Genomic DNA, 24,140 nt, shown 5'->3' with positions numbered 1-24,140 from the left:
CTCTGTAATTAATACACAATTACTCTTAGGTGTTTAATTAATGCTATAACTAGTACTCAAATAGTATTTTACACTTTGTGTTTCTGTGTGGGAGCAAAATGTGGAAATCTTTACTTAACATACGCTAAATTGATCTTCTGTATATAAAGATAATTGAAAATTAATCGTGATGTGAAGGGGAAGGGGAGAGGGAGTGGGAGAGGGGAGCGTTGTGGGTGGGAGGGAAGTTACGGGGGGGAGGAAGCTATTGTAATCCATAAGCTGTACTTTGGAAATTTATGCTCATTAAATAAAAAAAAAAGGTACAAAAAAAATCATGTATTTCTCACTCTTTCCAGTTACCAATTTTTAAAAATGACAGCCAAGTAGTTTCTCTGTCCTCTTTTACTGTCACGTCTTCTTTTTTTGAAAAAGATTTATTTTACTTGAAAGTCACAGTTACACAGAGAGAGAAGTAGAGGCAGAGAGAGAGAGAGAGAGAGAGAGAGAATCTTCCATCCACTGGTTCACTCCCCAGATGGCCACAACAGCCAGAGCTGTGTCTATCCGAAGCCAGGAGCCTCTTCCAGGCCTTCCACGCAGGTACAGGGGCTCAAGGCTTTGGGCCATCTTCTGCTGCTTTCCCAGGCCACAGCAGAGAGCTGGATGCAAGTGGAGCAGCCATGTCTTAACCTGGCACCCACGTGGAATGCTGGCACTGCATGTGGTGGCTTGACCTGCTATGTCACAGCACCAACCCACTGTCATATCTTCTACCCTGAGTACTGGGCCTAAGTTTTTCTTCTTCTTGTCCACATGGTAACTGATTTAATAGATGATTCCTCAAGCATCATCAAATTGAAGGGCAGAATCAAATCATAGATAGATACTCTACCTCTTCTCTATGTATTTTGTAAAAACGTGAGGCCATAAATCTCATTTTTGCCTTGATTCATACAAACATCTACTGAGGAGATGACCATCTGTCATGGATACTAGGATGAAAAGATGAATGAGACTAGGCATTGCTCTTGAAGAACTCATCCCCAATGTGCCAAAGGGAGGCAGCCACTAAGAGGAAGATTCTCTCTCATTCTCATTCTCTCTCTCTCTCTCTCTCTCGCTCTTTCTCTTTTTTCTATTTCTCTCTTTCTCCCAAATAAATAAATCTTTAAACAATAACAACAAACAAATGAACACTGTTAAGGAAACAAGTTCATAGGATAGACTAGCTGGATAGAAGGGTGTACTTCAGATCCAGGGTTTATGGAAGGCTTCTTTGAGGAGGATCTCTGAGCTGAATTCCCAAGCTGGGTGGGTGAGCATACCAGGCTTAGGAAGTACCGTTATAAAATTCTGGAAAAGAGCTTATGCTTTCAAGGAACCAAAATGCAGTTGCTAAGTCTGAAGCAGAGACATTCAAATGTTAGATGGTACGCTGGTTTTAGGGGTTGTGCTAGATCTTGCTAGGCAGTACTGAGGAAGTGTAGAGTTCTGGAGTTCAGACTGTGGTAAAGAGAAGGAAGAGTTCCATTTGAGGGGCCCTTTTCCGAGGTGCATCATACTTGTTCTTGTGATTTCAAGATGGTTCTGTAATATATCTAACACTGAGACTTTATCAGGCCATTTCTTCTTCGTCAACAAATTTCAATTCCTAAGTTCCTTTGACCAAACTAGTAAGTCTCCATCGAATCCTGTTTTCATCCTTCTCAGGAAGTTTGCTCCTGGGAAGTATCACAAGCTGTAGAACAGGAAGTGCTGATTATTCTTCTTTATTCAGTATGTCTTGCTGGTCACAATCCAACTTCTTTTACTTTCAGAATCTTTGAGAAAAGCTTACCCTAAAGAAGATGAAAATAAAGGTCCTGTATTTTCTTACTTGATCACACTATTTTTCTCCTTGTAAGTGACCTGTAGTGGGTGTCATTGTAGGCTTGAGTATGATTCTTGGCAAGGTGTTCCAAAAACAGCACATTTTTCATTGCTAAGCTGTATCGCTGTATCCATTCCTCAACAGGGAGCCATGAAGAGGAAAAATGGAGCACAGTAGAGTTTCTTGTTGATAGAAAGGATGTAATAATTTCTAGGTTCTCTTCTCCTATCAGGTGTATTAACTTAAATGGAAAGAGCCAAGGCAACTACTTCAGCCACAGTTAAGTGCTCCATTGTCTCTGCACAGGATTGGGAACATCCTTGAACTTTGAACAAATTCCACAGAATCCACCCTTCATCTTTTGCCCATCTCTCCTCCCCAAGTTGAGTCTGTCAGAGGTAGCCAGCGTCACCTGGTCTCAGCCAAGCTAATGTTGATCCTAAAAACAAGAGGAGTAGGCAAGGACAGAGTCAGGTGATAGATGACTAGAAGTGTGTTGTTCTTCATGCCTCATCCAGGTTTGCACAGGCTTATATTCCTCTACAGGGTGTTTTGTATTTTCAGAACCTAATAGAGGAACTAAACCCTCTAGTCCTAAAGAGACGAGCAACTTTGCTGTCCAGTTCTACCCCTCTGAAATTGGTGGACATTTTCAAGCTAGTTGATAATCTCTCAAGGTAACTATTTCAAACTGAAAAAAAAAGTGACAGTGATGATGAGGACAAATTTCCTGTTTTGAAATTAGAAGCGTCTATAGCACATAATTAGATTTTTTCAACCTGTCCAGTATCCTAAGATTCCAGTTTTTTTACAATGTAACTTGTTTTCTGTCTTTGTTTCCAGTGGTCACATAGTTGCTGATCCTTTCTGCCCCCCTCCTGGGGTTCAGCATATGACAGTAAAATGTTCAACAAGCTCACCTATTCTACTCATATGCATGCTGCATTTTTGAAGAGTCTCTCTGGGTCTAAGCATACTTTTGTTTGTGTAGGTGACTTAAATGAGATAGCCATTCTGATTTCTGTAGTCTACTCCAGGGTATGAGTAGACATTGACTCTGTCTCTCCTTTGTCCTTAGCTGAACCCACAAGTCACCTTGATCATATAAAATAAGAGTTCCTGAGAGAGAAGAGCAAACATGCTACCTACATTTGCTCTTGGAAATGAAAATTTGTTTTCTTTGTTCTGATAGGAAATGCCTCCTACTACAAAGCATAACCCAATAAATGAAGCCTAGCCTAAAAATTGTATGCTTTCTGTTTCATGGGCCTGAGAGTCTCCACAATTATAGACTTACTGAAGCAGTGGCAGAGTCTTGTCTGAAAACATCTAGATTCAGAAATTAGCAGACTTCTCATATTCTTTATAGATGGGCCTTAAAAGGCTACTGGAACAGAGACTTTAGCATTTATGGAAACAAAGTCCCCAGTATAATTTCTTCTATAGAATCTTCTGGTGCAATCCTTATAAAATAGCTGTGTCTAAACTAGCATTCCTTAATGCCAACTGGATTGTGTGTGAGACACACAATATTAAGCTTTACTTTGCCAAACCTTCTGGCAGATGGTTAGATCATGAACAGTAGCTCAGGACTTGTTTACTTTTGTATATGTATTTTAGTAGCTGAGCACCATATATTTAATCCTTAGGTAAGTTTCCCCTCAGTGTCTCTGCCTTTGCGGTGCCTGGGAAATCTGTGGCATTTCTTTGATCAGTCTCGGGTCTTGAATCTGTTCTCTTAAAAGAGAATTGCTCTGCTCATAAGCATAAACCAAACTTCAGGGACTCAGGATCATATTCTGCTTCCCAATCATTTTGCAGGAACCTTGTCTTTTGTATAGTTTGTTAACTGTTTATGGCAGATGCTCTGGCTGGAAGGAGGTGAAGAATGGATGTGACAGGCCTAACAGCTGCTATGCAACCTGTAACAAATTTTCTCCAGACTTTTCATTTTATTTTTTTCATTTGAAAGAAACATAGAAATGAATCTCCCATCTACCAGTTCACTCCTCACATGCCTGTAATAGCCAGGACTAGGCCAGGCTGAAGCTAGGAGCTGAGGTTTCCCACATGAGTAACAGGAATCCTGCTGCCTCCTGGGAGGCACATTAGCAGGAAGCTGCAATTGTGGTGTGTAACAGGCACTTGGATTTCGAACGCATGGGTCCAAAAGGTATCTTGCTGCACTAAACATCTGCCCATTTTCCACATTTCTGTAATCCCTGGGAAGAAGGCAAGCACTGTGTCAGGTCCCAGGTATATCTCAAAGATGTGGATCATTACAGAGGATCATTCCTTCTTGTAGTAAACCCCGGATTGATTCTTGCATCTTTGCCTATATTATTTGTAGTATTATTTCCAGACTGGGAAGGAAAATACAGAGAAGCCCAATTCTTTGGATCCTGGATTTTCTTGAATTCAATTCTTTTCATAACAATATATGACTCCTTAAATCCAACATCAGAAAACATTCATGAACTCATTTGATGATTCTCTATGAAGACAGCCTCTCCTTAGTAATGATTTGTATTTTTCAGAAAGTTTTAAAAAATAAAGGTCTGAAGCCGGCGCCGTGGCTCAATAGGCTAATCCTCCACCTAGCGGCGCCGGCACACCGGGTTCTAGTCCCGGTCGGGGCGCCGGATTCTGTCCCGGTTGCCCCTCTTCCAGGCCAGCTCTCTGCTATGTCCAGGGAGTGCAGTGGAGGATGGCCCAGGTGCTTGGGCCCTGCACCCCATGGGAGACCAGGAAAAGCACCTGGATCCTGGCTCCTGCCATCGGATCAGCGCGGTGCGCCGGCTGCAGCGGCGGCCATTGGAGGGTGAACCAATGGCAAAGGAAGACCTTTCTCTCTCTGTCTCTCTCTCACTGTCCACTCTGCCTATCAAAAATTAAAAAAAAAAAAAAAATAAAGGTCTGTTAAGAGATGGGCCAAGGACCTCAATAGACATTTTTCAAAAGAGGAAATCCAAATGGCCAACAGACACATGAAAAAATGTTCAAGATCACTAGCCATCAGGGAAATGCAAATCAACACCACAATGAGGTTTCACCTCACCCCGGTTAGAATGGCTCACATACAGAAATCTACCAACAACAGATGCTGGAGAGGATGTGGGGAAAAAGGGACACTAACCCACTATTGGTGGGAATGCAAACTGGTTAAGCCACTATGGAAGTCAGTCTGGAGATTCCTCAGAAACCTGAATATAACCCTACCATTCGACCCAGCCATCCTACTCCTTGGAATTTACCCAAAAGAAATTAAATTGGCAAACAAAAAAGTGGTCTGCACCTTATTGTTTATTGCAGCTCAATTCACAATAGCTAAGATCTGGAATCAACCCAAATGCCCATCAACAGTAGACTGGATAAAGAAATTATGGGACATGTACTCTATAGAATACTATACAGCAGTCAAAAACAATGAAATCTGGTCATTTGCCACAAACTGGAGGAATCTGGAACACATCATGCTGAGTGAAATAAGCCAGTCCCAAAGGGGCAAATATCATATGTTCTCCCTGATCGGTGACAACTAACCGAGCACCAAAAAGGAAACCTGTTGAAGTGAAATGGACACCATGAGAAACAGTGACTTGATCAGCCCTTGTCCTGACTGTTGATGTACAATTTAATACTTTATCCCTTTTAGTATTTTTTTTGTTCTAGTTAGTACTATTGGTTGAACTCTGTGATTAACACACAATTATTCTTAGGTGTTAAAATTTAACTGAAAAGTGATCCCTGTTAAATATAAGAGTGGGAATAAGAGAGGGAGGAGGTGTACAATTTGGGACATGCTCAGTCAGACTTGCCCCAAATGGTGGAGTTAGAAACGTGCCAGGGGATTCCAATACAATCCCATCAAGGTTGCATGTACCAACGCCATCTTACTAGTCCAAGTGATCAATTTCAGTTCATAATTGATCACACTGATAGGTCTAAGAGTCAAAAGGATCACACAAACAAGACTAGTGTCTCCTAATACTAACTGATAGAATAAAAAAGGGAGAGAACGATCCAACATGGGAAGAGGGATACACAGCAGACTCATAGAATGGCAGATGTCCTAAACAGCACTCTGGTCTCAGAATCAGCCCTTAAGGCATTTGGAACTGGCTGAAGAGCCCATGAGAATATTTTAGGCATGGAAAGCCAAGACACTCTGGCAAAAAAAAAGAAACAAACCTAAATGAAAGATCTCTGTGAATGAGATCCCAGTGGAAAGAACGGGCCATCAAAGAAGGAGGTACCTTTCTCTGAAGGGAGGAGAGAACTTCCACTTTGACTATGACCTTGTCGAAATAAGATTGAAGTCAGCGAACTCAAAAGGCTTCCATAGCCTTGGCAACTCATGATTAGAGCCTAGGGAGATAACTGACACCATAAACAAGAGTGTCAAATTGTTAAGTCAACAACAGGAGTCACTGTGTACTTACTCCTCATGTGGGATCTCTGTCCTTAATGTGTTGTTCAATGTGAATTAATGCTATAACTAGTACTGAAGCAGTCTTTTACAATTTGCGTTCTGTGTGGGTGCAAACTGATGAATTCTTTACTTAATATATACTAAATTGATCTTCTGTATATAAAGATAATTGAAAATGAATCTTGATGTGAATGGAATGGGAGAGGGAGCGGGAGATGGAAGGGGTGCGAGTGGGAGGGAAGTTACGGGGGGAGCCATTGTAATCCATAAACTGTACTTTGGAAATTTATATTTACTAAATAAAAGTTAAAAAAGAGAGAGAGAGAGAGAAATAAAGGTCTGTCTCCATAGTTGTCATTGCTCATCACCTTGATTTTATTGGTGAATTATTGAATTTGCTGTTATTTTTCCTTTAGTTCCCTGCTAGGTAAGTTCCTGGGCATCTTCAGTACATCTCTGTCACTTTTTTCCCACACTTCCAGGCCTTGGAGTACCTTTTCAAGTTCATTGTGCAGTCACGGATCCTATACTCACGAGCCACATGTGGGATGGAAGAGGAGCAATTCCGTTCCAGCATCCAAGAACTTTTCCAGTCCATCCGGTTTGTGCTCAGTCTGGACAGCAGAAACTCAGAAACACTCCTTTTCACTCAGGTCTGTGAGCAGCTGGGAAGGGTTGCTGCTAGATCCTTTGTCTGTCTTAGCAGGTTGTTTATTTGTCTTCTGGCTGCCAGAGTTGAAAAAACCCAGCCAGGATCCTGCTTGTTGGTAAGGGATGATTGACAAGGACACCCTGATAGAATAAAATGTTACTTTTATCTCAAAGCCACTATCCCGCAGTTGTCAGATATAAAACTAGCTTAATGGCTTTCTGGTGGAGAAGCACACACTTGTTTTCATGAACCCTCTCTAGAGTAAAATCTTTTAGCCACCATATTATTCAGTTTTTATAAACATGTTATTCACAGTATATAATCAGAATATTTAGGGAATTTTGCTTCCTAATTAATCACTATACTAATAAAAGAAATTTTTATGTTAGTACTTAGCAATTCCAAAATTAAAAATGAAATATTGAAAAACAGTTGAGACTAGCTAGAAAGATTTAGCTAAGAATTTGGATTAGATTCTTTAGAAAAATGAGTTTGGGAAAGCAGTTTGCTGCTTTCTGTTAAAACTGTCTAGCCAGTTAATCTGTTACCTTCTCTATGCAGTCTCACCCTAGAAAAAATATCAAGGATTCATTACTACTCTCACAAAAGGGTTATTTTCTCTTATAAAATTAATGTTGGAGTTTTATCTAATGGATTATGGTTATGTCACTTTTTGAAGCCAGCTATTACACCAGCCTGTCAGCAGTGATCAGACAGTCTGTCTTGTATCAGTTCATTCAGTCACTGCCAGGTATGTTGTTATTGAGAATATATGTTTGAACTCTATCCCACTGAAGCTTAGCACAGTCTACATTTTTTATTTTCCACTTGCCTATGTGTTGTCCTTTGATTCCAGTTACCTACAGACCCCTCAGGATCAGTTATTGCTGGGAGCTAGACTCCATAAGAGAATAACTCAAGGTTTCCAGATGCCTCTGTGAGGAACACTCCTTCTGGGATTTCCCCTCCTTAAGTGCCCCAAGCTACTCATCTCCTCAGCTATTCTCTCCCATAGCCCTCCTCCTGTTCCTTCTAACAGGAGCAAAGGGTACCTACTCCTGCCTTAAGAAAAAATAACAAATATGGGGAGACCAGAAGCAAAGCAAAGCAAATATGCTTTCTGGGAACTTAGCAGTGCACTATATTCACTGGAACGCTCCTATTATATCAGAATAAATAGCTTCAAACTTCTCACAGCTTAGAGCTGGGATCATGTTTCTTGAGCTGCAGGACTTTCAGCAAGAATATTATTCAGGGAGACTTTCTATCTTTGATTATGACCAATGAAAACTGTCAAGGTACAAGTATCCTGCTATCCTGGTGCATAAGCATAAGAAATTTCACCATTTAAGAGAAAAATCAGCTATTGTTTGTTATTGGTTATGAAGCATCTACTTCCCATCCTTTGTCTTCTGTATCTAAGCTGCTAGTGTCTTTGTACTGGTTCTGTTTATTACAAACCAGTCTCCTTGGTATTACATAGGATTACAAATCTGCAAATAGAATTCCCATAGGTTCTGTACTTGGGCCTGACCTGAACACAGCCCACAGTATGACAGACCTGTTCCCATGGCTCAGATTTTCACTTACCTGGGTCATGGTCTACTGCCTAATAAAACAGTAGAGACAAACAAATGCCTTCCCTACTTGCCTCACCTTCTTGTCTCAAGGTGACAACTTCTATTTAACTTTATAAACCTTGGGTTAATAGTATAAGAGGACTAAGAAGGGGGAAAAGCCCCCTTCATACTTCTTCCATTTAGACAAGAGAAGAAAATGAGACCCAGCATTTACTGAGGCCTTTTGTGTTCCAGGCACTCTACTGGAAATTTTATGAACCTAATTTTTTTCCTCATACCAATATCAGGAGATAAGTAATAGCATCATCCCCATTATATAGATGAGAAAACTGAGGATTAGGCAGTAACTCGCCAAAGGTTATGTGGCAGGTAAGTAGTAAAGCTGGGATTTCAACTCATGTTTTTCTAATTCCAAAACCCATTCTCTTTCTCCTACAGTGATCTACCTCCCTAAGGCTCTGGAACTGTTACATTATCAGATTGTCCTCAAGAGGCTACTTCATGGAGCTCAGATCCTAGAAGAAACTCAATATCTATCTATCTCTTTCTGCCCCCCTCCCCAATCCCCAGCTGGCCCTTGCCTGAGCCATCTAAGTCACTGACCTCTAAAGGCCACATCATCAACGATCCTCAGCAGTTCATGGCTAATCAAGTTCACACAATCTCCGTCCTTTTTAGTTTATAAATGAGACTGTGAGTCATTATATAAGAAGGAAAAGTCTTCAGATTCTGTTGTTGCAAATAAATATCTCTGTCTTAGGGAAATGGTCCAGCTCTCAAAGTTGGATTGTTGACTGCAGGACTGTGAGTCGAGTTTAGCCAATGCTGCTCAAAGGAACTTGACTTTCTTTTTTTTACTTTTTTTTTATTTTTATTTTTTTTTTTGACAGACAGAGTGGACAATGAGAGAGAGACAGAAAGAAAGGTCTTCCTTTGCCGTTGGCTCACCCTCCAATGGCCGCCATGGCCGGCGCGCTGCGGCCGGCGCACCACGCTGATCCTGGTCTCCCATGGGATGCAGGGCCCAAGCACTTGGGCCATCCTCCACTGCACTCCCTGGCCACAGCAAAGAGCTGGCCTGGAAGAGGGGCAACCGGGACAGAATCTGGCGCCCTGACCGGGACTAGAACCTGATGTGCCGGCGCTGCAAGGCAGAGGATTAGCCTAGTGAGCCACCGCGCCGGCTGGAACTTGACTTTCTCTGCCATTCTTTCTTTGAGAGAATCCTGTTTTGAGATTGGAACCAATATTAGAATGATAAGAGCTTGATCATAGATGCAAACAAAAAATCTGAATCATTTTATGAGCATAAAGAGCTATGGATCTCAAGCCACATTGAGCAAATTTGTCTTTAATAACCCTTTCTGTTGTCAGCAACTCTTTTGGAAAGAGATGAAAGCTTCAAGTGGGCTGACCCACAGTAAATTCTCTTGTTTTGGTTTCCTTTTGGGTTCTCCTTGCCTCATACTCTAGAAAAGCTTTAGGGCCAGATAAAGTCAAGGGCCAGAGAGGAGCCCACACAAGACAGGGGTGCTACAGTGCCTTCTCAACCTCTCACCACATCGTATCCTTGAGCATGCAAGATATGACTCCTACCTAACTCTGAGCTAACCACAACTTCATTTGATTCTTCAGGCTGCACTCCTCAATTCTTTCCCAACCATCTTTGATGAGCTGCTGCAAATGTTCACTGTGCAAGAAGTGGCAGAGTTTGTGAGAGGAACCCTGGGGAGCATGCCCAGCACTGTGCACATTGGGCAGTCAATGGATGTAGTAAAGCTGCAGTCCATCGCCAGGACAGTGGACAGCCGCCTCTTTTCTTTCTCAGGTAAATGTAGTTGGGGTGAAAGTTAGAATTTTCTTTCTCAGGTAAATGTAGTTGGGGTGAAAGTTAGAATTGCCTTTTATCCCTTTTATGGTGATAACCAAGTAATAATCAAAGGGTCAGTTTTATTAACCCTCATGCAAGAAAACAGTGACTTTATTTGCAGAGTCTTTGGAAAACTTAAATGTTAGAAAATGCATCCAGGCTGGTGCCGTGGTTCACTTGGCTAATCCTCCACCTGCGGCACTGGCACCCCGGGTTCTAGTCCCAGTTGGGGCACCAGATACTAGTCCCGGTTGCTCCTCTTCCAGTCCAGCTCTCTGCTGTGGCCTGGGAGGGCAGAGGAGGATGGCCCAAGTGCTTGGGTCCTGTACCCGCATGGGAGACCGGGAGGAAGCACCCGGCTTCTGGCTTCGGATTGGCACAGAGCCGGCCATAGAGCCATTAGAGGAGTGAATCAACAGAAGGAAGACCTTTCTGTCTGTCTCTCTCTCACTGTCTATAACTCTCTCTCTGTCTAACTCTGCCTGGCAAAAAAATTAAAAAAAAGAAAATGCATCCAAGACCTAAGCCTACTGCTGCCTTCACAATTTATTCCTAGGGACCTACATCTTATGGCATGTCCATGGCATAGCATGTTAATCTGTTCAAGTCTCTATAGTTGGGTGACTGACAAATGGAAAACATTTATTTCTCACAGTTCTGGGGACTGGGAAGTTCAGGGATCAAGGCATCAGCCAGTTTGGTGTTTGATGAAGACCCACTTCCTGGTCCATAGATAGCCATCTTCTCTGTGTGTCCTCACGTGGCAGAAGGGACAAGAAAGCTCCCCGAGGTCTCCTTTAAAAGGGCGCTAATCCCATTGATGAAGATCTGCCCTCATGACCTAATCACCCACAAATTCTATCACTTTGGGAATTAAGTGTCAGCATACGAATTGGGGGCAGGTGTTTGGCCTAGAGGTTTAAGATGCCACATTGGAGTTCCTGGGTTCGAGCCCTTCATATACTCCCTGATCCCAGCTTCTTGCTAATGTGCACGTTGGGAGGCAGTAGATGATGACTCAAGTGATTGAGTCCCTGCCAAGTAGGTAGGAGAACTGAATTCAGTTCCTGGATCCCAACTTCAGCCTGCTGTAGCAGGCCAGCCGTGGGAACCATTTGGGGAGCAATTTCTCAGATGAGCACGTACTCTCTTTCTCTTTTTCTCTCTAGCTCTCATGAGAGGGAAAGAGGAGAGGGAAAGAAAAGAAAAAAAAAAAAACAGTGAACTTGGGGAGGCAAAGGTGAAGTATAAAAATTTAGTCTATAGCAGGTAGCACCCTTGTGAGAGCCAGACTCACAAATCCAGCTAGCTACCAAGGATGGAAACTACCACCCCCCAGCAGGATGAGAGGATAGAGGGAAAGGGGGAAGATCAAAAGAATGCTATAGCTCAAGAGGATAAGGATAAGCCAGGGAAATAAAAGAGGCCCTGAAAGGAGACCCTGAGGAGCCTGTACTTTCTTGTTCCTTTCTTTACCTGTCTGATAGATTCCCTTTCCTCTCTTTGGAAGAGCCAGTAGGATTAGAGAAACTGACAGGGAGCCCTCCATACTCCCAAGGGGTCAGGACAACCTAACTAATACATCAGGCAGCCCAGGCTGCCTTTCAGAAAAAAACTCTGGAATCATCCCTGAAGCCACATTCTATGTGATCAGGTTTAGCCTTGCCAAGGCACCATGTATTAGATAGCCAAATGTTAAGATCAATATGAGCCTGGTGCTTTATGTAGAATATCACTATCCTAAAGTAAACTTTTGGGGCACATAAATAAATCTGAAATACTAGCAAAAAGTTATTAGAATTTCTAGAATTCACATTTTGGTAGCTAACCTTTTAAGTTTGAATTTCTAAGCATAAGAGCAGTAAATTTCTCGTTTTAGTGCTGCATAAACTTCTATCTTAGCTCCTGAACTGACAGTTGTATCAGTGGTGTGGGCACTGCCCCTGAGGCCATTGCACACACCCAAGCTGTGTGCACTGCTGAGGAAGATGCTTTGAGAACATATGGAGGCCAGTGAAACGGATCACTAGGCTAATCCTCCGCCTTGCGGCGCCGGCACACCGGGTTCTAGTCCCGGTCGGGGCGCCGGATTCTGTCCCGGTTGCCCCTTTTCCAGGCTGGCTCTCTGCTGTGGCCAGGGAGTGCAGTGGAGGATGGCCCGGGTGCTTGGGCCCTGCACCCAATGGGAGACCAGGAGAGGTACCTGGCTCCTGCCTTAGGATCAGCGCGGTGCGCCGGCCGCAGCGCGCCAGCTGCGGCGGCCATTGGAGGGTGAGCCAACAGCAAAGGAAGACCTTTCTCTCTGTCTGTCTCTCTCACTGCCCACTCTGCCTGTCAAAAAAGAAAAAAAAAGAAAAAAAAGAACATATGGAAAGGGGGTAGCAGATCATTTCACCATTATACTTGATTCCTAGCATTTTTTTTTTGACAGGTAGAGTTACACAGTGAGAGAGAGAGACAGAGAGAAAAGTCTTCCTTCTGTTGGTTCACCCCCCAAATGGCTGCTACAACCGGCATGCTACGCCGATCCGAAGCCAGGAGCCAGGTGCTTCCTCCTGGTTTCCCATGCAGGTGCAGGGTCCAAGCACTTGGGCCATCCTCTGCTGCCTTCCCAGGCCACAGCAGAGAGCTGGACTGGAAGAGGAGCAACCAGGACTAGAACCCAGGGTGCCGGCACCGCAGGCGGAGGATTAGCCTAGTGAGCCTGGCGCCGGCCTGATTTCTAGCATTTTTAAAAATACTCATTTATTGGCCGGCGCCGCGGCTCACTAGGCTAATCCTCCGCCTAGCGGCGCCGGCACACCGGGTTCTAGTCCCGGTCGGGGCGCCGGATTCTGTCCCGGTTGCCCCTCTTCCAGGCCAGCTCTCTGCTGTGGCCAGGGAGTGCAGTGGAGGATGGCCCAGGTGCTTGGGCCCTGCACCCCATGGGAGACCAGGAAAAGCACCTGGCTCCTGGCTCCTGCCATCGGATCAGCGCGGTGCGCCGGCCGCAGCGCGCCGGCCGCGGCGGCCATTGGAGGGTGAACCAACGGCAAGGGAAGACCTTTCTCTCTGTCTCTCTCTCTCACTGTCCACTCTGCCTGTCAAAAAAAAAAAAAAAAAACCTCATTTATTTATTTGAAAGGGAGAGTGACAGAGAGGCAGAGAGAGATCTTCCACCCTCTGATTCACTCTCCAAATGGCCACAATAGCCAGGACTGTGCCAGGCCAAAGCCTAGAACTCTATCTAAGTCTCCCACATGGATGCTGGGGCTCCAAGTGCTTGGAACCACCTCCACTGATTTCCCTAGGCACATTAACAGGAGCTGAATCTGAGTAGGAGCAGCCAGGACTTGAACCGGCACTCTCATATTCGATGCCAGCTTTGCAAGCAGCAGTTTAACTCGCTGTGCCAGAATACCCATCCCCCTCAGATAATCTTTTAAGGAAAAAATTTTCAGCCTTGGAGCACGTAATTGGATTTTGAAATGACAGGCCGCTAGATTTTATTTCCATCCCGTTTTTATTAATGCCCAGGTTGTGGCATCTTCCTGAAGCAAGAGGCTCTTTACCTTCACTGCCAGCGATATCCCTTAACTAACACCACCTCTCAGAGCATGCCCGTTTGTTCTCTTCTTCAGCAGGGTCTAGTAACAAACTCTGTTTTGTCTTCAAGCAGCTAGGTTGTTAGAAATCCTAGTCAGGTAGAATTTGGGGCTCCAAAATGTATTATCAACTTTTCCTTTATCCATGTGTCCTTTTAAATGTAGAGTAACCGTTATTCCATACTATTTGAACATGTTTTTAATTTTTTTGATAAGTCTCTTATGTGTCATGTAATTAGGCCTTGGATGAAAAAGATTTTCTTTCTGAATTTCATATGGCTCACTTAACTATGGTCAAATATGAATAATATAAATTGCCATTGTATTACTGATAATCTGACTGAATCATGCTGGCCAGTTATAATGGGACCTGCAGTGTCACACAGTCACTAACCTCGTGGGAGTACAGGACACCAGAAACATGTTCACCCCTGTCTTTTACTTTTTCTCCTGACCAAAGTAAATGCAGAAGAAGCCAATAACATCCCATTCACGGATGAGAAAAATCAAGCCCATGGGAAGAGTCAGTCTACCTTGGGCCTTAGAATTAATTAATAAGGGAGTTTGAGCTAGAATTCAGCCTTCCTAAATTCAGAGTTCTAGACATTGTCAATTGCTGATGAAAATGCCATTCAGGTGACACTAGGTAGAAAGCGAGAATACATATGAATGTATGCAGTAGAATTGGGGGCAAGCATTAGGTACTGATCAAAGACTATGACAAGGCAAAGGTGGTGCTTGTTCCTTGCATTGCTGCAGACATACCAAACAACAGTTTGACAAACTGAGGGGAGGGTAGGCCTGATGGCTGTGGCCAGTAAATTCTTACAGGGGTGGGGTACCAGACCACTTAGTTAGGGCAGGAAGGGGAATCACCTATAATCCGTATCAAACCTAGTCAATATAGATACTAAGCATAGCATTTAAATGGAGTTTTCACTGTAAACAATGCTTTTAATTTGGTCTTTAATCATTAAAGAGATTTCATTTGGAGGCAGATTTCTAACATCCATCCTGCACGAAATGCCGTAGATGCTGGGGCTAGAAATAAGAACAAAGAAAAGAAAGATGGGAGAAAAATGTCATGGGATGGCTTCTAATTTCTAAGCAGTGGGGATTATAGGCCTTTGTAAGGAAAGGGACCTCCTTCTTTGCTCCCGTCTCACCACAGCTGCTTTGAGACCAGCTGGGTCCCATCATGCCACTGGCTGCTGAGAATAGCTAGTTCTCCTCTGAAGGCCTTCTTCTCCTTTGTGTTTTCTCTCCCAGAATCCCGCCGCATCCTGCTTCCTGTGGTTCTCCATCACATTCACCTTCACCTGAGGCAGCAGAAAGAGCTGCTCATCTGCTCAGGAATTCTTGGCAGCATTTTCTCCATTGTCAAGACCAGCTCTCTGGTAGTGGTCCCACACCCACTCCGCCTGGCTCCACTCTGCTCTAGTCTTGTGTTACCGTAGCCAGTGGCAGACCAACAAAGGTCACTTTGTTCACCTCTCAGTCAGAGATGCTCTCATCAGCGACAGAAAGATGCCCAAGTGAAGGGAGGCCTGTGTGTTCCCAGGAGGCTTCTCCCTGCAACCCATTCTTGATATTTTTAAAAAGTTGCACTGCCTTGAATCTACCCAGAAATATGGTTATCTGTGTTATCAGGAAGCCCAATACTTGCCATGCTCAGTTTCTATGGAAAAGTATTAGTTCTAGGTTCCCAGGGTTTTTCTTAGGAAGCTACGCATGAACACAGGGAAGCACCTCCCAGGCTGAGAGGCAGCCTGCTCATGCAGACTTTCCTGTCAGCTTCCTGGCAGCTTGATTCCACCCATATGGCATTCCTACACTGTGCCAGATGAGGTCAGGATACACAAGAAGGAAGTGTTACCCACAAGCTCTGAGCCTTGTGGCATGATGGAATTATACTTTAGAGGTCAGGTTTCAGCGAATAATGCTTTTGCCTGTTTTCTTTCCTCTTTATTTTTTCTCTTTAAATGAAATCTTTCATGGGAGGGGGGAGATTGAGATTGGGAAGTAATGAAGGAAAAACATACATCAGGCATAGATGAGGGTAGAAACTTTAATGACATTTATTTTATACATTTATAATAACAGTATAAATGTTTATTTCTTGGAAACTATAGGAATGAATAAAGAAGGAAATTAAAAACATGGATTTTTTTATTATGCCATTTTATCAAGTTAGAGTTTCTACACTATAAATTTCAAGTGGCTATCCATGTGGAGCAGGAAAGGCATCTGAAAGAAAGAATATGTTTGGTTTGAGCAGGGAGAGAGACCCAGCAGGGCACTCTGGAGTCTAGACTTAAATGCCATCTGGTAACAGGGATGCAGTTTGGTAGAGTGGCTATGAGAATGGTAATTGCCCTATTGTTTACTCTTGATTCCAGGCAACACTTAGCAGGTCTCAGAGAAGCCACACCAAGCACATAAGTCTACTAGTAGCTTAAGGTCATATCTGACGGAATGGGAAGCTTATTGCTGAAGGAGAGAAATTGAAGCCAAAAAATAAAAAGAGGAGAACAGAAACCACTAAAACCTGAGAGAGATAGTTTTGTTTTATATATGGGGCTAGAGAGTCAGATGTAAATAGTTATTTATAGTCACGGATAAGAGCATTATGATCATTTTGACAGGAAAGACAACTTGGCTCTAAGAGTTGCTTGGATTCTTCATGTGGAATAGGTCAGAGTATAATTATATCAGATGGATAAACAAAGATGAAATTTAAGTTCTGTAAGAGCAGAGAGGTCATCTCTCTTATTTGCCTTTATATGTTCAGGCTCACAAACAGAGATTGGTACATGGCAGACAGTTAATGAATGGTATTTTGATGAATGGATGGTGGATGGACATTAAAACCAATACTAATATAAAGATCTTGGAGAAGGCTCAATGGAAATCTTTTATGAGATCATTAAAATCAAGCTATAGAATTCAAGATGAATGCGAGAGATCTATAGAGGGAGATCACTGTCTATTCCGGAATTCAGAGCCTGGTATCTAGGAAGCAGCCTATAGTGAGTACACATGCTTCATTGTTTTTGTGAGGCTGCCAGAGAAAGAAGCACTGAGAACCAGAGTTTTCAGGTGAACCAGGGAATACAGGCAAGAGAGCTGAAGAGCCGGGAGTGGAACCTGGGCTACATGGGTAACAGAGCTGGCAAAGACTGGGAGCAGCCCAGAAGAGAAACCCTGAGGAGAGAACAGCATCCTCAGAAAAATGAGTTACCTCTGTGTGCATTACCACCCGTGAAGGTGCTGCCTCCAGAGCCTGTGTTATGGATACTTTATCAGTTCTCAGTTTCATCATTTCTCAAAGTGTTAATCACAGTGTCAAAATCAAAAGAAAACATTTAACTTAAAACTTTTGTATCTTCCTTGTATGTCAAAATTAATGTATCTGCCCGAGATTCAGGACTGTGTTTGGTACTGGGTCAAAAAGGACCCAGACACTGTGCCTGGGCAGCAGTCACAGCTGTGCCTCACATCCTCACAGAGCCTTTGTCAAGAGTCCTTTGATTCACATGTTGGTGAGGCTGAGAACTTGGTGTTGAAAATCCAGTCAAAAGAGCACTTCTCATGTGGCTGACTTAGTGCTGCCAGCTGCACACCAGCCTGACCTGGAGCTAACAGTGTGCTCTCTCGCTGCTCACTGCAGGAGGCAGATGTCATGGAAGAGATAGAGATGATGGTGGAGAGCCTCCTGGACGTGCTCTTGCAGACTCTGCTCACCATCATGAGCAAATCGCACGCTCAGGAGGCGGTAAGAGGGCAGCGGTGCCCGCAGTGCACAGCCGAGATCACTGTTAGTAACTAACAATCAAGTTTTCTTGCCTTCTTTTCTAACCTGGGGCTCCTCCATGTCACCCCCCACCATCTCACCACCCCACCACCTTCACCCTAGTCTCCCCTCCTGCACGGGTGTCAGCATGTTGCCCTCTCCCCTTTCCTGACCTGACTGCTTTCCACTCTGAAAGTTCTAGGTTTGTATTCCCAGGAATCTACTTTAGGGCAGGTTTAAAAGATGTTTCTGATCCTGTTTTCCTGTATACTGTATCAGTTATCCTTTGCCATAGCCACATCATTCTCTACACAGTGGAAGGATATAATAAGATGTAGTAAGAGGGCCAAGTGTGGGGGTTAAAAAAAAAGGACAAAAGGACTCTTCCTTCTAGGAGCCTGCTTTAAGTGCCTTACCAGTATTGGTTCATTTAGCAATACCAGTGGAGGGATGCGTTTTATGTAGATAGCACTATAATTTATTGAGCACTTCTTTATGTACTGAATTTTGTATTTTAGTGTTTTATATACATTAATTCATCTGACCCTCACAAGAAAGGAAATTATGGTGTATTCTAATTTTTCAGATAAAATTGAGGTTCAATTACATGTATATATTTTGCATATATATGAAGATGCTTCAAAAAGTTCATGAAAAATGGAACTAAGAGATACCTTTATTTCAGTGCATAAAAATGTTGAAATCCAGGCATGCAAGGAGTCTTCATGGAAAGTTCATGGAAAATGCATATTACCAAAAAACTATGTATGTATTACAAAAAATTTGCACTAACATAAATTTATCTTTTAATTTCATTTTTCATAAACCTTGAAGTATTTTCATATAGGTATAATAATTTCAGAGATCTAAGAAAGATTTAAAAAAAACTAAATTCCCATGAACTTAAGGACATTTGAAAATTGTTCAAATGAAGAGTTTTTTTTTACTCCTACATTCTGAGGAGGCCAATGATTGGCTTCCCCATTCCAAAAATGGCCATAAGATGGTCTTTGTAGTCCTTCAAGAACGCTTTTTTCCCATGTATTCTATTGGAACTCAAAGAGATGCTAAAAACTCATATCCATCTTTAAATTTTAACTTGTTTTAAAGGCAACAGCTTGACCCCTGAAAAAGGTCAGTTTGAACTCCTGTGCCTTTCAGGCAGTCATGCTGAACTAGGTTCCATTTGCCTGGTCCAGTGACTGTGCAAACTCTAGGAAGTTTCCAAGGAGGACCTTGTAGAAGGGCTGCCCTATCCCAGCAAAATGGACAGGTTTCAAATTCTGTCCAGAGAAGGCCAAGTTTTCTGTTCCAAGTAGCCCCTAGCAAGGGTGGGAACATTTTTCTGCCAAGGGCGCCATTTGACTATTTAGAATATCATTCATGAACCATAGAAATTATCACCTTAAAAGCTAAGTTGCTGGGGCTAGCACTGTGGCATAGAAGGTTAAGCCTCCATCTGCAGTGCCAGTGTCCCATATGGGTGCCAGTTCGAGTCCCGGCTGCATCATTTCCAATCCAGCTCGCTGCTAATGTACCTGGGAAAGCAGTGGAAAATGGCCCAAGTTCTTGGGCCCCTGCACCCCTGTGGGAGACCTTATGAAGCTCTGGGATCCTGGCTTCAGCCTGGCCCAGCCCTGGCTTTTGTGGCCATTTGTTGAGTGAACCAGTAGATGGAAGACCTCTCTCTGTTTCTCCTTGTATTTCTGCCTTTCAAGTAAATAAATCTAAAAACAAACAAACAAAAAACTAAACTTACCTGCTATAGATGTATTAAAATTCAAGTCCCGCCTGCCGTTGCCTTGGTCAGGGCCAGACCAAATGATTTTACAGGCTTTACATGGCCTATGGGCCAGACATTCCCCACTCCCACTATGGCAACCAAACAAAGGATGATTTAACCAAAACTTTCCCTAGGAATGAGTGAGAATATATATTTCACTTTGTAGCACTACTTTGCTGGATATTAAGATTTTTCAATAGCCTCATGCTACAGAGGCCTTAGCAAAACTCTTAAGTAATTTCTGGCTTCCCTTAGAAGAAAAGAAAGCTCATTTTCAGGGCCAGAGTTGTCAGCTTCCATGATCATTGGGGCCATCTCAGACCCTCCCTACTTTCCTTGCCCTCTGTGGATTGGGGAAACACAATACTTGTGTCTGATTGTGCTAAGTGTTTTTGTTTTTGTTTTAAATTTGTCTCCAGGGTGAGTATGTGTCCTGCCTTCTCTCACTACTCCGCCAGATGTGTGACACCCATTACCAGCATCTCCTGGACAATTTCCAGAGCAAAGATGAACTCAAGGTAGGCAGAAGAACGCTGAACGTTAACCAAAGAAAGAAAATATATAGCCAAAACTACTTAGGAACTTTTCCCCTGTCAAGGGAACAAGTGCTAAATGACCAGGGGTACCAATTGTATTGGTTTCATCAGTCCCACTTTACAGCTGAGTATATGGCCTCCAGGTAGCCAGACCCCTGTACTTGGCAAGTTTCCCCTGACTGATAGCATAACTGTGACCATGTATTAGAGGCTTCTCTGGACCACTCTTGGTTGTCAGCAAACCAGCACTCCTCCCTTCCTCAGCAACTTGTTAGTCACCCTTATACAAGTCTTTTGCCCCATCAAAACCAGGCTTCACTGCTTAAATAACTGATGAAAATCATGGTGAGAACTTTTATTCATTTAAATGTATTTCTGGAAGATATCTGTAGAGAGCAAAACTGTGCACTGTCCATTGGCTGCCAGACCCTGAATCTGGAGCACTGAGGGACCAGAGAGTGCAGAGAATTGGGCCTAGATTCCGGACAACAGGCGAACACTGCCCAAGCTGAAAATGGCATCAGCTGCTGACAAACTCCTGGGGTTTCTATCTTTGCATTATAGCATGCTACTGAGTTCATCCCCAGGAAAATGGGCTGTTGCAGACCCTGTCTATGCCCTGTCTTTAATCAAAGATAAGTCACTTGTATTTCATAGTAGTAGGTTCTACTGCTTTTCTTTTGTGTGATCTTTATTAATCATAGTATGTCGATTAATAAATGTCAACTTTGACTTTCTGTTTCCTGATCTTGCTCCCCTTGCACAGACATGGCTCTCTGCAGATTGATATCATTAAGTCACTATGTTTAAACCAGTCTTTTTTATTTATGAGTCTTGGCAGCCCTTGAAGTGAGCCAAAAGTCAGCCAGAGCCCACATACAAGTCAAGCGATACTTGAGCTGGGCCACAAAACCCAAGTCAAATTCAGACTTGACTGTTCTAGATCCTTTTCTCCCTATGTCTGTTACACTAACTGATTCTCAATTAGGCTGGCATCATTTTCTTACTTTTTAATTAAATGGTTATTTTTGTCATAGTAATAGATGGACTTAATTTTAAAAACCAAAGCATGCTACAAAGCTTACAACATAAAGCAGTGATTCCCTGGCTCACCCTGACTCATGCCCAGTCCCTATATCCTAAAGTTATCCTCTTTCAAGTCTTGCTTCTTTTTTTTTAATAAATCTATATTTTCATATTTTATTTCTCCTTTAAGATTTTATTTATTTATTTATTTATTTATTTATTTATTTGAAAAGCAGAGTTACAGAGAGGGAGAAAGATCTGTCTTCCATCCTACTGGTTCACTCCCTGAAGGGCCACAACAACCAGAGCTGGTCCAGGCTGAAGCCAGGAGCTTCTTCTGGGTCTCCTACGTGGGTGGCAGGAGCCCAAGCACTTGGGCCATATTCTGCTGCTTCCCCAGGCGCATTAGCAGGGAACTGTATCAGAAGTAGAGCAGCTAGAACTCGAACCGACAGCCATTTGAGATGCCAGCATCACAGGTGGTGGCTTTACCTGCCATGCCATAATGCCAGTCCCATCTCATGCTTCTTTTGGAAACTTCCACTGCTAGTCTGTGGGCATTAAGTTTTAGTTATTACTACTTTCTTCTTACCAAAAAAAATCAGGATGATTCTCCCGAATTATTCCTCTCTCACATAAAAACTTTTCTTCCCACTCTTTCAGTGTACTTTCTATGCATTTTTATTGAAATGGTTAGTCAGCTTTTCCTTATTATGGCAAGGTAAGTACAGTGGTGAGTGAAGAGCTGATTACATGATTACATTTCCTTCTTTATATAATTTTTTATTTTTATGGAAATTAGTTGCCGCTTTTATTGTTTTTGCTGTATTTTAGCTTTGAAATCTGGCTAAGATTTTCCACTGTCATTACTGTCTTTCTAATATACCTCTTCTTCTTTTCTTTTTTTTCTTTTTTTTTTTTTTTTTTTTTGACAGACAGAGTTAGACAGTGAGAGAGAGAGACAGAGAGAAAGGTCTTCCTTTTCCATTGGTTCACCCCTCAATGGCCGCTGCAGCTGGTGCGCTGTGCTGATCTGAAGCCAGGAGCCAGGTGCTTCTCCTGGTCTCCCATGCGGGTGCAGGGCCCAAGGACTTGGGCCATCCTCCACTGCCACATAGCTAGACTAGAAGAGGAGCAACCAGGACAGAATCTGGTGCCCCGACCGGGACTAGAACCTGGGGTGCTGGCGCCGCAGGTGGAGGATTAGCCTATTGAGCCTCGACGCTGGCCCTAATATACCTCTTCTAACTTTTTGTGTCTTTAAATCTAAAGTGTGTATCTTGTAGACACAATTGGGTAATATTTTCTTTTTTAATCCAGGCTTCTCAGCTGTGCCTTTTGATTGGAATGTATCCATTTACATTTACTGTAATTATTCATATTCTAGATAGTTTTGCTATTTGTTTTATGTAGGCTTTATGTTACCTTTGTTTCTGTATTACTCTGTTACTCATTACTGCTTTCATTTTTGTGTGTATGTGTTTTTATCATACCATTTTTATTTTCTTATTGTGTGTATGTTTAAGTATAGTTCTTTTAAGTTATTTTCTTTTTTGTAAATTTTTTATTTAAAAGGCCACAATGGCCAGGGATGAGCTGAGACAAAACTAGGAGCCAGGAGCTTCTTCCAGGTTTCTCACATGGGTGTAGGGGCCTGAGCTCTTGGGCTATCCTCCTCTACTTTCCCAGGTGCATTAGCAGGGAGCTGGATCAGAAGTGGAACAGCTGGGATGCATACCACCACCCATATGGTATGGCGACATCACAGGTGGTGGCTTAACCTGCTACACCACAATGCCAGCCCCAAAATTATTTTCTTAGTCACTGCCCTAGGGATTACAATTAACACCTTAATCTAAAACAGTCTAGTTTGAATTAATATCAGTCTAATTTTAATAGCTTATAAAAACTTGGCTCCAATATTATTCAGTTCTTTCCTCCACTCCTTTGTACTACTCTTGTCATACATATTGCATCTTTTTATTATTTCATTATCACATCTTCCTGTATTCTTCATGTGGATCCAAGTTATTGTCTAATGTCCTTTTTTTTTAGTCTGAGAGTTTTCCTGTAGTGGCTCTTATTGTGAGGAAGGTCTTACAAGTAGCAAATTCTATCAGCTTCATTTCTTCATTTTTTTTCTTCACTTTTTAATGATGTCTCACTGGATATAGGATTCCTGTTTGATATTTTTTCTTTAAGTATGTTGAATATGTCTGCCTTCTGTGTTCAGTGTATCTGAGGATCATTTGTTAGGGTGAGTCATTTTTCTTTTCTTTCTCTCAAGATTCTCTTTGTGTCTGACAGTTTGACACTGATGTCTTTATAATGAGTCTCTTTGATTTTTATCCCATTTGGAGTTCACTGAACCTTTTAGATATATACATTAACATTTTTCATCAAACTTAAGAAGGTTTAGGCCATTATTTCTCAAATATTATTTCTTCCCTTTTCTCTCATCTCTTTTAGGCAGTCCCATTAAGTGTGTATTTGTGCCCTTAATGAAGTTCCACAAACCTCTGAGGCTTTATTCATTTTTATTTATTACTTTATTTCTGTTCCTCTGAATAGTTGATTTTAATTAACCTATCTTCAAATTTGCTGATTTTTTTTATTCTGCCAGCTTAAAGCTGTTTCTGAGCTCCTTTAGTGAGTTTTGTTTTCAGTTATTGTACTTTTCAATTCCAGAATTTCTAATTGATGCTTTTTAATTTAAAATACTAGTTTTATTTTAAAGGCAGAGACATACAAAAATCCTCCATCTGCTGATTCACTCCCTAAATGCCCACAACAGCCAAGGTTGGGCTAACCTGAAGCCAGAAGCCCAAAATTTAATCCAAGTCTCCTGGGTGGGTGGCAGGAACCCAAGTACTTAAGCCATCACCTGCTGCCTCCCAGAGTGCACATTAGCAGGAAGCCAGAACAGAGGCAGAGGAGCCACTGCTCAAACCAGATGCTTATCATTATGGGGTGTAGACATCCCAAATGACAGCTTAACTACTAATTCTCTATTTGATGCCAAACTCTATTTG

At 42.5% G+C, this 24,140-nt stretch overlaps 1 protein-coding gene across 16 annotated transcripts in view; it reads left to right on the top strand.

Moving 5' to 3' along the window:
- The window catches only part of DOCK3 (dedicator of cytokinesis 3), a 506,159-nt gene that overhangs the window by 416,087 nt on the left and 65,932 nt on the right, over positions 1-24,140 (top strand). For 10 of the 16 annotated variants that reach the window (XM_051852375.2, XM_051852373.2, XM_051852369.2 and 7 more), the window contains 5 exons: positions 6,767-6,937; positions 10,152-10,344; positions 15,240-15,370; positions 17,641-17,787; positions 19,966-20,064. In XM_051852375.2, coding sequence (XP_051708335.1) covers positions 6,767-6,937; positions 10,152-10,344; positions 15,240-15,370; positions 17,641-17,787; positions 19,966-20,064 — 741 coding nt within the window. The remainder of the gene's footprint in view (positions 1-6,766; positions 6,938-10,151; positions 10,345-15,239; positions 15,371-17,640; positions 17,788-19,965; positions 20,065-24,140) is intronic. The other 6 variants (XM_008260712.4, XM_008260709.4, XM_008260717.4 and 3 more) reach the window with 4 other exon arrangements.

Source organism: Oryctolagus cuniculus, chromosome 10 (genome assembly GCF_964237555.1).
Source record: "Oryctolagus cuniculus chromosome 10, mOryCun1.1, whole genome shotgun sequence".
NCBI lineage: Eukaryota > Metazoa > Chordata > Mammalia > Lagomorpha > Leporidae > Oryctolagus > Oryctolagus cuniculus.
Note: the sequence above shows the minus strand (reverse complement) of the source record. Positions and strands in the feature narration are given on the sequence as shown.